The following is a 12,278-nucleotide window of genomic DNA, read 5'->3' as shown; positions in this document are numbered from 1 at the left end:
ACTCAGGGGTGAGCAGAGCTCACAGGCACAGCAGAAACCCCCCAAAAACTGGGCTTTGAGATGTGCAGGTTTGTGATTAGAGCTCAGAGGGACAGCAGAAAAACCCCGAAACTGAGCTTGGGGACACTGTGTAACCAGAGCTGAGAGTCCCGGTAGAAAAGCCCCAAAACTGGGCTTGGGGACACTCAGGGGTGTGACCAGAGCTCAGAGTCACAGTATAGAAACCCCAAGAACTAGGTTTGGGACACTCTGTGTGACCAGAGCTCTCAGGGACAGCTGAAAAAACCCCAAACTGGGTTTGGGACACTCAGGTGCAGCCAGAGCTCAGTGTCACAGCCTAAAAACCCCAAAACGTGGGCTTGGGGACACTCAGGTGTGACCACAGCTGGCTTTGGGACACTGTGTGTGACCAAAGCTCATAGGAACAGTAGAAAACCCCCTGAAAATCCCCAGACCTAGGCTTGGGGACGCTCAGGTGTGACCAGAGCTCAGAGTCAGCCTAAAAACCCCAAAACCTGATTGAAGCAGCTCAGCAGTGGATCTGAACATGCCATTGGAACAAATCCCATTCCAGGTGGGGTTTAAGGTGGAAATGGGTTCACCACAAGCCCAGCTGGTCACTCTGGGTGCAGGGAACTGCTCCGGTGTCCTTTTGGGATTAATCCTTCATTCCCCTCCTGCCAGGGATGCAGAGACAGACCAGGAGCATCCCCCTCCCCATCCCAAAGCGCTTCCCATGGCAGGATTGGGGATTTATGTCCCGTTTCCCCAGCTGCCCCAGCCCTGGCTGGGATTTTTCCCTCTCCATGTGTGCCAGGGCATCGTTTCCCTTTTAATCTCGCCCTTTCCCTTGGCAGGGCTGCAGAGCAGAGCTCCCTCTGCTCCTACAAATTCATCTGCTCCCTTCACACCCTGACAAACTCATTTCCAGGGCTCGGCCGTCCCTGAGCTGGGAACGGGGCCCGTCCCTGCTCTCCCAGCCCTAATGAAAAGGAACCAGAAGAGGAGATGCTGCACAAGGGCCTGATTTCAATTTGATTAAGTCGTTTTTAGGCCTGCTTGTCTTTTCCCTGGGTTTTATATCGGCCTCTAAAACCCTGATTGGAGTCGATCTCTTCTGGAGTGGCTCGTGGAAAGCTGTGGGGTTTATTTAAATTCCCTGGAACTGCTGTGCACAGGCACTGCCTGAGGATTTATTGGCATTTCAGCTGCAGCTTTCCCATCTTAGATTGGAGTATCCCACATTTCCCCTGATTTTGTTGGGCTCTGTTTTGCCTTAAGTGGAGCTGGCTCCAGCTGTGTTTCAGTCTGGTTTGATGCAAAATCTGGATTAAACATTGGGAATTATAAATCTTGGTGAACTGAAACATTGGGGTTTTTTTGCCAGGCAGGCAGTTTCGCTGGGTTTGGGGTGGTTTTAAGGTGTAAAACAGCCCTGCTTGTACTGCAGGGACTGCTGAAAAAAGTCATCTCTGGCTTTAATCAAATGAAGCTGAATATGGAATGCAATCAAGTTATATCAAAGTGAGGGAGAGAGGTTTAGTAATTAGGAAGAAATTCGTCCCTGTGAGGCTGGGAAGGGGTTGGGATGGCATTCCCAGAGAAGCTGTGGGTGCCCCTGGATCCCTGGAAGTGTCCAAGGCCAGGCTGGACGGGCCTTGGAGCAACCTGGGGCAGTGGAAGGTGGAATGGGATGATCCTTAAGTTCCTTCCTGTGGTTTAGAAATTGCTCAGACTGGTGAGAAAGGAGAGCATCTTGTTGACTCAGCAGCTTGGGGAGGGATTTTTCCTCCTTTATGTGGATATTTGATAAAAATGATATTTAAAAGCTGACTCCAGGGGGCCTGACGGGTTCTGCTACAACACTGGGTAAGTTTTGAGGTTGCTCAAGTCGATTCTTCTGTTTTAAATGACGATGATTCCATTTCAGGTGAGGAATTTACCTCAGCCCTGTGCCAATTCCCTGTCCCTAACCTGCCCCCCTCTCCTTTGCAGCCCTGCCCAGCCACACGTGCGGGAACCCGGGGCGGCTGCGGAACGGGATCCAGCAAGGGACCACCTTCAGCATCGGGGACAGGGTGAGGTTCAGCTGCAACCCCGGCTTCTTCCTGGAGGGCCACGCGCTGCTCACCTGCCAGGCCAGCTCGGGCAACGGGGCCTCCTGGGATTTCCCGCTCCCCGTCTGCAGAGGTAACGAGATCCCCCTCGAAACGGGGTTTAAGGAGCTGGTTGGGGTGGGGAGGGACTTTGTGGGGCTTGGTTTAAAAGGGTTGGAGGGTAAACGTGGTGGGGTTGATGCGGTTTGGATTGGGGTTAATCCTTTTTTAATGGGTTCCTCAAGGCTGCCGGGGTTTGGGGGATGAGGGGAGGGTGGAAAGGGCTTGGAGTGTTGGGAATGCTGCAGGGCTGCTTTAGCTGCAGTTTCTTGGGTTGAAGTGGGGAAAAAGACCAACTTTACAAGTGACAGGACAAGAGGGAATGGCTTTAAACTGAGAGAGAGTAGGTTTAGATTAAATATTAGGAAGAGATTCCTCCCTGTGAGAGGGGGGAGGGGCTGGGATGGATTTCCTGGAGAAGCTGGGGCTGCTCCTGGATCCCTGCAAGTGTCCCAAGGCCAGGCTGGAGCAACCTGGCACAGTGGAAGGCGTCCCTGCCCATGGAATGGGGTGAAATGAGATGATCCTTGAGTTCCTTCCCAGCCCAAACCATTCCATGATCCCATGGTTATCCAGAGGATCCCCTGCCCATGGCCTGCAGGATTTCCAGCTCAAACACTGCAAGATGAGACTGGATTTTCTGCTTGCCAGTGTCAGATTCCCTCTCCTGTGGCACATCCCAGGGTGACTGTGGTGCTCTGCTGTAGGAAGAGTGGATCCATGCAGGGCTGGGACGTGCCCTGGGTTGGGGATGCTGTAGGGGAGGTAAAAGCTGCCCTAGGATTGAAAACAATTCCCAACTCCCTGCCAGTTTAGGGGCAGGGAAACTTCAAATTCCTTTATCAGTACAGAGAGTGCCTTGCTAATTCTGGTCCCACGAGGGCTGGAGAGTCTGTAAATACACAAATGTCTGTGTTGTCCTACCAGAAACATTCGCTGCTGCTCTTGAAGCCTCTGCCCCTCGATTCCTTGTGTACTTCAGCAGAGCATCTCCCATTGATTCTTTTTATTGACTCTCCCTGTGCAGTCAATCAGCACCTCTGAGCTGGGCCGTGAAGCTGGAGCTTAAAGTGAGCAAAAATTGTTTGCTTGGGATGTTTTTAATGCTCCCTCAGATATGTTACACGGTGAAGGATGCCTGTTGTACCTCTCAGCGGCGGTTTTTTGGGGCACTTTGCTGCTGTTTCGGGGCCAGGAGCATTTAGGGAGTGTGAGGAGGGGCTCAGAGTGACTTGAGAGAGGGCTGCTTATCACTGGTGTTTTTTAAAGATCAGTTGTGGTGCTTTTCTCTGCTTATCCTTCAAATCAGAACTGGCTTTGTCACTTTTATAATACTTCTGGTTTTTTAATTTTATTTTTTGAGTTTCACTGGAGGTGAAAATACTCAGAGAATCGAGGGCTGAAGGATCATTGATTCCAGCTCCTGGCCCTGCACAAACATCCCAAATCCCCCCTGGAGAGTGTTGTCCAAAGCTCTGGCACCTTTGGGAATGTGCCCATTCCCTGGGGAGCCTGGTCAGTGCTCCAGCACCCTCTGGGGAAAGAACCTTTCCCCAAATTCATCCCAGTATTCCCTCAGGAGGAGCTGCAGCCTCTCTGAGCTCTGCCCTCAGTCTCTTCTGCTCCAGCTGAACACCCCGAGTGCCCTCAGCTGCCCCTGCTGCCCCTTCACCATTCATGTGCCTCCTCTGGACACTCTAAAAGCTGAAATTCCCTGAAATTCCACCTTGGGAACGGGCAAAGCAGCACCTTGTCAGGAGAAACAGGAATTCCCTGCATGGATGGAGCAGTTCCTGTGCCCTGACAGCATTTCCCTGCTGGCACCTGAGGGAGGCAGAGGCCTCTCCTTGCCCAGCTCCGTTCAGCGTTTGTGGAGGACACCCCAGGGAGGGAGGGAGGGATCAATGCCCATCCCAGCTGCTGCTGGAGCCGAGGGTTGGCATCATTTCCACTTCTGAGATCCCCTCTCCTGCTGGAGTAAAAGCCCAGTTCTGCATTTCCATCCTGAACTGCCAAACTCTCTGCTTTCAACGCTGCCCTTCCAGTCTGGAGTCCAGCACAGGGGCTGGAGGCTCCTGAGCTGCTCCAGGAAGGAGGAAAATCCAGGGAATGGCTCCGAGGGCAGCACAAAATGTGCTTTTCAGCTGCTCTGGTGGACTGTGCCTGCAGCTTCCTGAAGGCAGCCGCTTCTTTTTTGATGGATTTGGTCCTGATCCTTCAAGACTTCTCCTTGGAAGTTGCACTTGAAGTGTTTTTTGGAAGGCAGGGAGCAGAAACATTCCCCTGGAACACTCAAATCTTGTTCCAGGAGAGCAGAAAGCAGCAAAGCCAGGCTGTGGGAGGTGGGTTTGAAGCCCTGCTGTGCTTCCAGCAGCATCAGTGGGCTCCCAGGAGCGTCCCAGTCGTGCTTGGCTGACAAACTGGGGACACACGTTTCACCTGGAGCAAGGGGCAGAAGGATTTGCATCCTATCAAACAGGTTTTCCCCTTCTTCTGCAGGGAAGAGGATGATTCCAAAGCTCTTGCCTGAAGGAGGATAAATATATTTAATACATTTAGCTTTCCCTGAGAGCAACGAGATCTTTGTGGCCTGTGTGGATTGCAGTGAATCCTGTTAAAATTGGCTTGTTGGCCATGGTCACCGGGGAGTTTTTAAATGTCTTTGTAGGTGTTACTTCGTTTTCTAATGGAAGTTGGAGATGGGATCCTGATAAATTGGGAAGAAAAGTTCTCTCGGGCTGAGCAGGTTAAAACCTGGGGAGCTTTCTTGGGAGCAGACCTGTCCCGTGTCTCTTTAAAGGACAGTGTTTGGCTGGAGATCTTCCCTTCCCTCTCCCCTCCTCTCCAGGATAACAGAGAGGAGTTGGAGGATTCCACCCCTGATCCAGGGTTTCCTTGTGCTTTTTCCTGCCTGCTTTTCCCCTGCTCTGTGACATTCTTGTCCCTGGATTGGCAGCTTTGCCTCTGCTCTGCTCTTGATGCATTGAAAGAATCGACGAGAAATTCATGGTGGGAAAGAGGAGGAATCCAAGGGTGTTTGGGAGGGTTTGCTGGGACAGGAGGATATTGGAATGCTGGGCTCGCCTTCATCATTCCTCCTGCACAAGAATTGTCTGCATTCCCCACTCAGGGTAATTCTCTGGAATCACAAACCTGGCAATGACAAAGTTTTCTTGTAAAGGACGAGCGCAAACCCAGCGGGAAGGGAAAGGAGCAGAGAATTCCAGCAGGATCAGGAGTGGCTCAGTGGGATGTGTGTGCGGAGTTGCACCTCACCAGCAGTTTGGGAAGCACAGCTGGATCAGGATGGATCCTTTCAGCCAGGATCCATCAGTTCAGGCTCCGTGTGCTGGGTTTGGTCCCTGCTGGCCTGGCAGGGGGGCTGGGAGTGCTGGGATCTCCCCAGGGATGCCACCTGCGCTGGTGTGGAGCAGAGCAGCACCTGGGACAGGGGTTTGGCTGTGGAATTTGGGAGTTTGCCTCTGGAACTGGAAGTCCTGACTAGCTGTGAAGCCTGGACTAAGCTGAGGTTTATCCCATCCCTAGAAAAATCCCATCCTATGTCAGAAATCTCTGGAGCGCTCTCCTTGTTGCATCCCGTGTGTTTTACACGCTTCCTGCCCAATTCTTCTGCTCTCAGGAGTGAAGTGAGGCCAAGTTCTGAGCCTAAACGGGGCTGAGGCTGAGCCCCACAAGCTGAGCTGTATTTTTATCCTGGCAGTTGGAATGCTGGGGGCAGAATTCCCAGCAGGCTCGGGGTGCTGCCTCCTGTGAGCAGCCCTCGCCTGTGCCAGTGAGCCTCCAACCACGCAAAGCCTTTGGAGCACTGGAAAACGATGCCAAAACATCCCAATCTGTTGGGAAAACACGCAGGGAGAAGTCTTTTCCTGGATTTTTTTGTGACTTGAAGCAGAACTGGTGGGTTTATGGTTCTGGTGGGCGGCGGAGTCAAAACTCAGCAAAGCCAGAGGAAAAGTTGGGAACGTTTGTGGAGCTCCATTTTGGGCATATCAGATCTGCAGCATCTCATTAAAAGTGCTCTGCCTTACCACAACTCCAGCAGCTGCAGAGGCTGGGCCGTGCCCAGAATAATTGGAGGGCTGCTCAGGAAGGTTTTGGAAGATTGTAGGATGTGTTTGAGCAATAACAGCCTCTCCAAGCAGAGGGAGTGTGTGTTTAGAGGGGGATGGGAAGGGAATGTATTCCCCATGAAGTACCTTGTGCAGTGAAAGAATTGTCAAGGAATTGAAACTAAGAACTGCCCTCTTAATAATGAATATAATGGTAATAAAAAAGCCAAACCACGGTGCCCTTGGCTGGCTCCTCAGCTCCTGTGAGTGTGCATAAAAGCAGAGGAGTCCCTTGTTTAAGAATTCTAATGTAGCACTGAATCAAAATTCTTCAGCCTGTTCTCCACCCCCTCCTGTTCCTTCCAGTCTCAGGGGGTGGTTTGGAGTTTTCCATGGACCTTTGGAGGTCCCATTGGTTGTCTCGTGCAAGATACATCCAAATTTGAAGGAAATTTTGGGGCCTAAGTGAGAGATCTTCCAGCCTGAATTTATTTGGGATTTGAACACAAATCCTCAGTGTCTGGGAGTAACTTTAATTCACTTTAGTGCAGCAGATAGGATCATGGAATGGTCTGGGTTGGGAGGGAGCTTAAGGATCATCTCATCCCATGGGCAGGGACATCTTCCACTATCCCAGGTTGCTCCGAGGATCCTCCAGCCTGGCCTGGGACACTTGCAGGGATGGGGCAGCCACAGCTTCCCTGGGAAACAAGTGACTGTGACAGGGAGCAGAGCACTGAGCCGGGATGTTGGTGGCCTTTTCCAGCCCTCATTTGGGCGGCTGGAATGGCCCAGGAATTTCCATGGCTGCTTTTTAATGGTATTTTTTGCTCTTGCTGTGAGCTCTGTGATTCCCAGTGTGTGCCAGCCCTGGCTGGGCACAGAATGCCAGCACGGTGCGCGTTGGAAGTGACCTTAAAGATACCTCATCCCATGGGCAGGGACACCTCCCACTACCCCAGGCTGCTCCAAACCCCGTCCAGCCTGGCCTCGGGCACTTCCAGGGCTGGGGGAAGCGCTGGCAAAGGGCCTGATCCGTGCTGGGAGGTGCCAGCTCGGTGCCAGCGGTGCCCGGTGGCGTTTCCATCCGTCCCGGGAGCGTGTCCCTCCAGATGGCCGTGGGGGAGGGAGGCTGGCACACACCTGGCTCAGGCTTTGTGTTCCAGGTTTCATTAGTCAGAGGTGCGAGGTGCAGCTCTGCTCTGGAGCTGCTGCTGGCGCAGGGCACTGACTCTGCCAAGGGCTGGGGGCTGAGGATGCTCCGGAGCAGCCCCGTGGAGGGGTCCTGCCCTTGCCATCCGTGCCCTGCTGTGCCCAGCACATGTTCCCAGCTGGGGGGAGTCTCAGGAAGGGCTGTTTGAAAGGATGGTTTGTGGTGGAAGGAAGAGTTTGTCATGTAAAGCCCCGAGCTCCTCGACTGGAGCATCTGGAATGCTGCTCCAGCGCTCCTGGTGAAGTTCCCAGGCCTTGCTCAGCCACGTTCCCAATAAAAGCTGGGAGCTGCCCCCCGAGCAGGAATTCATTCCTGCTTTCCTCCACCTCCCTGCCATTCCTTTTAGATCCTCCTTTTATTGCTCTGCCAGCTCCTGCTCAGGAAATCCAGGGAAGCACCTGTGGGAAGCAGGAGATGCAGCCCAGGAACTGTGGCTGCTGGGTTGCTGAACGAGGGGTTAAGTTTCCAGCACTCTGATTTTGGCAGCCACAATCATTTCCTTAAGAAATCTCAGCCAGCACAGACATGTGAGGCGGGAGTGTGGGATGCTTCACTCCCTTTTCCATCAGGTTTCTGTTAAATGTGGTGTTTTTACTCCCGAGTCCCGTTGTTCCAATCCTTGGGAATGTTTCTGTGGCTCAGGAAGGTGCTGGGATCTGTGTGAGCTGGGAATCAACCTTTCCTTGCTGTGATGGGAGAGTGTTCACATGTCTGAACCCCCTCTCAGCCACTGATTTCCTGGGATTTTCCTCCCCCTTGCTGGGCATGGATGGGAGGAAAGTTCCGGGAAAAACCTCAGAGGATCCTAATCAGGAAGAGGGGACATCAGCAGGAATTTCCTCATGGAAAGGGTGGTCAGGCATTGGGATGGTGGAGTCACATCCCTGGAGGTCTCCAGGGAAGGCCTGGACGTGGCACTCAGTGCTCTGGGCTGGGGACAAGGTGGGGATCTGGGATGGACTTGGTGATCTTGGAGGGCTTTTCCAGCCTCACTCCTCCTGGGGTTCTGTGATGGAACAGGAAACTTGGGCAAGAACAAGTGAGGAAATCGTGTCTGACAGGGAGCTGTGCTGGGAACGGGCTCCTCAGGAGAGGTGGGAGCAGCTCTGGTACTGGGGGTGTTTAAAATCAAGCCAGGAGCCCCTTCCTGGCTGATCCTGATGGATTTTGCATCCCTCAACATCTTCATCCTTAAGAGTGGGCAGTGAACCCCTCCTGACCAAAGCAGGGGGGTTTGGCTCTGAATTTGGGCTCCATCTCCGGGCGGTTCAGGGCTCACCCCTCGCGTTGTGTTGCAGCTGACGACGCCTGCGGAGGGACCCTGCGGGGCCAGAGCGGGATCATCTCCAGCCCCCACTTCCCCCTGGAGTATGGCAACAATGCAGACTGCACCTGGACCATCCTGGCTGAGCCTGGAGACACCATTGCCCTGGTTTTCATGGATTTTCAGCTGGAGGATGGCTACGACGTGCTGGAAGTTGCTGGGACAGAGGGATCCTCGCTCTGGTAGGTTCCCGCTGGCATTAATTCCTTGTAGGACGCTTGGGGTGGTGCTCGTGGTCTGTGTGGGCAGAGCCAAACTTCTCAGGGTGGTCAGAGTGAACAGTTTGTGCCTGGAAGACAGGAAATTCCCAGTTATTCCCAGTGGCTTCCTTCTGAAACTTGGGATTTGCTTGGTGAGCTCTGCAGTGAGCACTGGCTGCTTTAAATCCTGTTCTGTGCAGTGAGAGAGAGTCCGTGGTGTGGCTGGGGGGGGAGAAGAAAGAAAGAATTAAAAATAACCCCAAACAAAATCACCTCTGAGAACTCCTCAAGCCCTGCCACGCTCAAGCCTTGGTTTTGCTGAATTTTCTGGTTATTGCTAAACCCATTGCTGGTGAGGAACTTCTGGAAATGTTTCACCAGATCCACTCGTCCCTGGGACAGGAGACGGAACTCCAACCCCCCTCTCATCCCAGGGGCTGCCTGGGAAATGCTCTCTGAAATACTGCTTTTATTTGGGATAAGGGCCAATATTTCCAGTATTGAGGAGCTGCCCCAGTGCTCTGAAGGGAGGAGAATAAGGAACTGCAGAGGGAATTTGATGTGTTCCTGATAGCAAAGGACAGGGTGAAACTGCCCTCGGCTGCACATGGTTGAAAGTCCTGGCTGGCAGCAAGTGGAAGGTCCTGGGTGTTGGTTTTAAACCCAACTTCCCTCTGCAAGGGAAGAATGAAGTGTTTGCAATAATCAGGTGTTGCGTGGGATGATCAGCAGCGAGTTAAATCGTGATGATTTGTGAGGATCCCATCGCAAATCCCATTTATTGGAGTGATTTATCCTCGCTGGCAACTCTGGGGGAACGGGACTGGAGCGTTTAGGATGTATTGATGGGAGGGAAGTTGCCATTTACCACATACCAATTGTTTACCATTCCCTGGCCCCCTTGGAAAATTAGATGTTGCTGTTTGATGAAAAAAAGCCCAGCCTGGTTTTATTAGAATTCATTAATATTTTAGGGCACTGCTGGTTTGTGCTGCAGTGAGGATCACTGAGCTGTGCTGGCTGGGAAGATGGATGGAGCTGGTTAAGAAACATTATTCAGCCTGGAGGTGTTGCCAGAGCAGAGCTGTGTCTTGTCATATCAAAAATAAAACAAAGCCTGGCAGAGGGAACCTGCTGGGGAAAAAAAAGTAAAATAAAATTAATAAACTCCTCGTAAATACAGCAGGGAAAAAACTTTAAAAATGCCAATTGTAGGGAGTGAAAGCCTGGCTTCAAGCTGGGCCTGTAGTGCGCACACAATCCTTAAAACTGAGGTTAAAGCTGGGTTTAAGGGCGCCGAGTTTTCCAGGTGTCACTTTGGGGGATTGTTGGAGGGAATAAGGATGGATTCGCATCCCTGCTCCCCCTCCAGGTGTGCTGCATCCCTGACTCTCCCCTTCCTCCCAGCTCAGCCCTTGTTGGGATCCCCTGGCAGCCCCCTCAGTGAGCCCAGCACGGGCCCCAGCAGCAGGAATTCCCCCCTGGGAGAAGCTGCTCCTGCTTTTTGGGGTGCATCCCTGAATTCCACGTCCACAGGAGCCAGCCACACCCCCCAGCCCATTCCAGGGCACCTCACTGAGCATTCCTGAAGGGAACTTTGCAGTCCCACCAGCGGGATTGCAAAGAAGTCCTGTTTGGAATTTCATCTCTCGGAGCTGGCCCGGTAATTAAATTCAGATGAGTCAGTTCTCAATAATTTTTGCCCGTAGGGGGAAAAAAACCTGGTGCTCCTACCTCGTCTTCACCCATGCTGGTGTGATTCAGCAGGAAAATGGAGCTCAAACCCCTTTTTCCCCTTCTGCCTGTGAAAAAACTGGTTTTAATTATTGGTAGTAGGGCAGAGGGACTTGCAGCCAATTCTCTGGGAGTCTCTCGCAGCTGAATATTTCGTTTTCCGAGCATTCTGAGTGGTTTTAGTCACGGCCAGGGCTGGGCACAAATAAACAAAATTCAATTTCATCAGGAGGATAATTCCTGTGAGTTTCCAAGCTATGGAATGGGATCTAATGATGGTATTTATGAGCCCATTAACTCAGCACTTCAAGTAACCTTGACTTGACCTGCTCTTAGAAAAACCTGCGTTACCGTTCACCCTCCCGGCTTTAAAAATGGATTTTTTTGGGGTTTTATTTATGAGCCAGCTTGCTTTAAGTGCCTTCACATTGATCCCACGGCCTGGAGAATCCTGAGCTGGGTTTCCTTTGCTCCCCAGCCTGTTGGATGTGAATCCTGCAGGAAGAATTCCAAGGGAAAGGGCACTGCAGGGCTGTGCCAGGCAGAGCAGCAGGGGCGGAGGAGCTGTTTGAGGCAGATTAATAAAATCACACATTTACAGCTCTCTCAGCTGCTCCCACGGCTCTGTCGGGGGACCTTGGGCCCAGATTGCCTTGACAGGTGAGGAATAAAATCCTGCTGAGCAGGGAGCAGGAGGGGGAGGGAGCAGGCTGGGATGAGCCTGGCGGAGCGGGAAGGGCGAGCTGGGGTCTCCAGGCTGGGAGGTGAGATGGGAAGCACGGCAGGAGCTGCCCTGTTCTCCTTTGGCCCATCCAGGTGTCATCCTGCCCTGTGCTCAGGGTGTGGAATGCACCTGCTCCAGGGGGAACAAGATGATCTTTGGGGTCCCTTCCAACCCTGACCACTCTGGGATTCTGGCATTCTCTGGTATCCTCACCCCCAGACTTCTTCGTGTCTCCCTTGGGGTTCTCTTCCCTTTGCTTTGTCCCTGAGAGATCTGGCAGGATTAATGCAATTCCTCCCTCTAAACCCAGGGAAAAGAGGGAAAATCCCGCAGAGCAGCTCGAGTCCTTCCAGGGCCTGATGGTGTGCTTTGTGTCAGGATCTGCTGGAGCTGGGAGTTCCCGGTGCTGAGGCTGTCGGGAATTGCTGCTGCTGGTCCCTGGCTTGTGGCACCTGCTCAGAGCCTCACACCCCAAAACCTGTCAGGCTGAGCACCCAAACACCCCAAAATGGGTCTGATGTGTGCAGCCCCCAGGCTGGCCCTGGGGGCCCTGCTGGCAGAGGTGTCCCAGCCTCGTGTGCCCTTCCAAGGCTCCCCAGCCTGGGGAGGTTGGGCCTCATCCCAAATCCTGGCCTGGGCTCCTGCTGCTCCTGTGGGAGTGCTCAGAGGGGCTCTGGGGTGGCTGAGGGGACAGCGTGGGACAGCAGGAACTGGGCTCCTGCAGCTCAGCACTGGTGGCTGCACTCCTGTCACACCTGTACCCTGTCACACCTGTACCCTGTCACACCTGTACCTGTGTCACACCTGTACCCCTGTCACACCTGTACCCTGTCACACCTGTACCCCTGTCATACCTG

At 53.0% G+C, this 12,278-nt stretch overlaps 1 protein-coding gene across 5 annotated transcripts in view; it reads left to right on the top strand.

Annotated features, from left to right (window-relative positions):
* The window catches only part of CSMD2 (CUB and Sushi multiple domains 2), a 338,283-nt gene that overhangs the window by 106,350 nt on the left and 219,655 nt on the right, over window positions 1-12,278 (top strand). For all 5 annotated transcript variants that reach the window (XM_042015480.1, XM_042015478.1, XM_042015482.1 and 2 more), the window contains 2 exons: window positions 1,996-2,190; window positions 8,738-8,945. In XM_042015480.1, coding sequence (XP_041871414.1) covers window positions 1,996-2,190; window positions 8,738-8,945 — 403 coding nt within the window. The remainder of the gene's footprint in view (window positions 1-1,995; window positions 2,191-8,737; window positions 8,946-12,278) is intronic.

The sequence above is a fragment of the Corvus kubaryi genome, unplaced genomic scaffold (assembly GCF_017639235.1).
Source record: "Corvus kubaryi isolate FWS band 111438036 unplaced genomic scaffold, C.kubaryi_AGA036_p1.0 split3-37304, whole genome shotgun sequence".
NCBI classification, from domain to species: Eukaryota; Metazoa; Chordata; class Aves; order Passeriformes; family Corvidae; genus Corvus; species Corvus kubaryi.
Note: the sequence above shows the minus strand (reverse complement) of the source record. Positions and strands in the feature narration are given on the sequence as shown.